The 2,820-nt window shown below is 31.0% G+C and overlaps 1 protein-coding gene across 2 annotated transcripts in view; it reads left to right on the forward strand.

Annotated features, from left to right (window-relative positions):
- Positions 1 to 2,820, forward strand: part of LOC106472468 (synaptosomal-associated protein 47-like) — an 8,511-nt gene that overhangs the window by 3,522 nt on the left and 2,169 nt on the right. For both annotated transcript variants that reach the window (XR_002613469.1, XM_022401036.1), the window contains exon 2: positions 350 to 539. Coding sequence is in view for 1 of the 2 variants with exons in the window: in XM_022401036.1 (XP_022256744.1) it covers positions 350 to 539 (190 nt within the window). In the remaining variant the exon portion in view is untranslated. The remainder of the gene's footprint in view (positions 1 to 349; positions 540 to 2,820) is intronic.

The following is a 2,820-nucleotide window of genomic DNA, read 5'->3' on the forward strand; positions in this document are numbered from 1 at the left end:
TATATATATATATATGGCATTTTATACTTAATACTGCCTAAGATATTATATATATGGCCTTTTACACTTAATACTGCCTAAGCTATAATATATATGGCCTTTTACACTTAATACTGCTATATATATGGGCTTTTACACTTAATACTGCTTAAGTTATATATGACCTTTTACACTTAATACTGCTATATATATTTGGGCTTTTACACTTAATACTGCCTAAGCTATTATATATATGGCCTTTTTACGCTTTTTCCTCTTTACATTCTTAAAATCTCTATTAGATGAGCTTAAGTTACCAAATGTTATTTTATTCAAACCATACCCACTAATTGATATGATGTTTTTTCAGGTATTAACACCTTGGGAAATCAGTATTAGCCACTCAAGTGACCCTAGCAGGAGTAAGATACAGGTTTTCATTGTGGTGTGCCCAAGACTGGCAGAAGCCTTAAAGAAACTGCAGCTATATTACAGACAGAAGATTAGTTTAGATGGTGAGGACACGACTCTGCATGACAGAAATCTGCTTCTCTCACCAGGTAAAGGATTTGTTTCATTGGCCGATATTCTGAAGAGCTATAGTTCCGAGGGACCAATATTTTGAAAGTTGAACATAAAAGCAATTACACGTGTAGGCTTAATGCACATTCTGGTTGTTATATTACATACACAGTAGTATGTGTATAATGTTATATTAGGGACATAAGCCGATAACATTTCGAGGTATGTTTGTAATCATTCCAAAGACCCATATCACTGTTATCCGTAATTAAATTTTCTAATCTTTCGAAACAGTATGTCAAAATTCTCATAATAACAATAATATTATTATCATGATACAAACAGGATGAAAAAGTTGAATAACAATAAGTATAATAAAACAAATATCATTACTAGTGGAACATTGGTCTGTCCCTAGTTTGTTATAAATCTAGACTGTCTGGAGTTTCACTCAAAGGTCTATGTAATATTTCAATGGCCCCCAGTGGCACAGCAGTATGTCTGCAGACTTACAATGCTAGAAACCAGGTTTCGATACCCGTGGTGGGCAGAGCACAGATAGCCCTTTGTGTAGCTTTGTGAACATATATTAATTGTTATTTGCAGAAGGTATTTCAGTTTATCTCATCGGTTCCCACTTTCTGTTGTATTGAGTGTGCGGATTTCTAATTGTTTTGAGTTTGTTGTTGTTTTTTGTCTTAAATCTAGATGTGAACCTTTGGAAACTTTTGTCATTGGTGTGGGCCCCTCAGTGGCACAGCGGTATGTCTGCGGACTTGCAACGCTAGAAACCAGGTTTTGATACCCATGGTGGGCAGAGCACAGATAGCCCTTTGTGTAGTTTCGTGCTTAACTACAAACAACAACAAATATTTCAATGAATACCTCACACATCTCGCGTACTATCAAAAATATGAAACTTTACAACTTTGAAAGAAAACTTTCTATGTAGAGTCACTAACATAGTTGTTTTTGTTAAATTTAAATTAAGATCATGCATAAACATGTTCCATTCTTTTAGCTTCTGTCACTAGCATTGGCTTTCTCACATCTGTGCTGAATGTGTGTTGAAATAAATTTATTGAAATAATATTTACTCAAACATACATGTAATGCAGTGATTTAAAGGTTATTTTTTTTTCATTTCAGGTTTGAAATTTGATTTATTTAGAAAATCATTATTAAATCCTACAAGATAACTATAAGAATTTATTTTCTATCAAAAATTACACCTGAAATTTTATTTAGCTATTTTTCAAGCACTTTTGTATGGTTTATGTCTTTTATATATGTATATAAATGAACCGTATTAGGCTATATATTCAACACAGCATTTAGTTAATATTGCTTGGTGACATAAATTTTTCGTTAATATTATATTTCAGGCAGAATGTCCTCTCTCAGTTGTATTTAAACTTCAAACTTTTTTTTTTTCATCTATAGAATAACACTTTAATGAACCTGAGCATGGTTGTTCTGGCTGAAATATATTGTTAATAAAGAATACATGTTTTCAAGTTGTATTAATGTTATGCCATGTCACATTTCTTACCAAAGCACCGTTTCAAATGTTATTTTACTCTGTGTGTCTCCATTAAACTGTGACATTTTCGGTGCTATCACAACATCTCAAGACAATAATTCCAACCACACGGCCGTGCTTACAACATACAGCCACTTAAAACTGTAACATTTTCAGTGCTATCACAACATCTAAAGAGAGCAATTCCAGCTACAAGGCCATGCATTACAAACTAACATACAGTGGAATAAAAAAAATATAAACACAGCTAACCTAACTCACAATACTCACAGAAAAATGAGATGGCAAGGATGAACATAATTTTGTGAATGTTTGATAAACTAAAATAAAAACTATTTACAATATAACGATACATTGCCAAATGTGTAAAATAAAAATTATTTACAATATAACGATACATAGCCAAATGTGTAAAATAAAAACTATTTACGATATAACGATACATAGCCAAATGTGTAAAATAAAAACTATTTACGATATAACCATACATAGCCAAATGTGTAAAATAAAAACTATTTACGATATAACCATACATTGCCAAATGTGTAAAATAAAAACTATTTACGATATAACCATACATAGCCAAATGTGTAAAATAAAAACTATTTACGATATAACCATACATTGCCAAATGTGTAAAATAAAAACTATTTACAATATAATGATACATTGCCAAATATGTAAAATAAAAATTATTTACAATATAACGATACATAGCCAAATGTGTAAAATAAAAATTATTTACAATATAACGATACATCGCCAAATGTGTAAAA

The sequence above is a fragment of the Limulus polyphemus genome, unplaced genomic scaffold, assembly GCF_000517525.1.
Source record: "Limulus polyphemus unplaced genomic scaffold, Limulus_polyphemus-2.1.2 Scaffold5355, whole genome shotgun sequence".
NCBI classification, from domain to species: domain Eukaryota; kingdom Metazoa; phylum Arthropoda; class Merostomata; order Xiphosura; family Limulidae; genus Limulus; species Limulus polyphemus.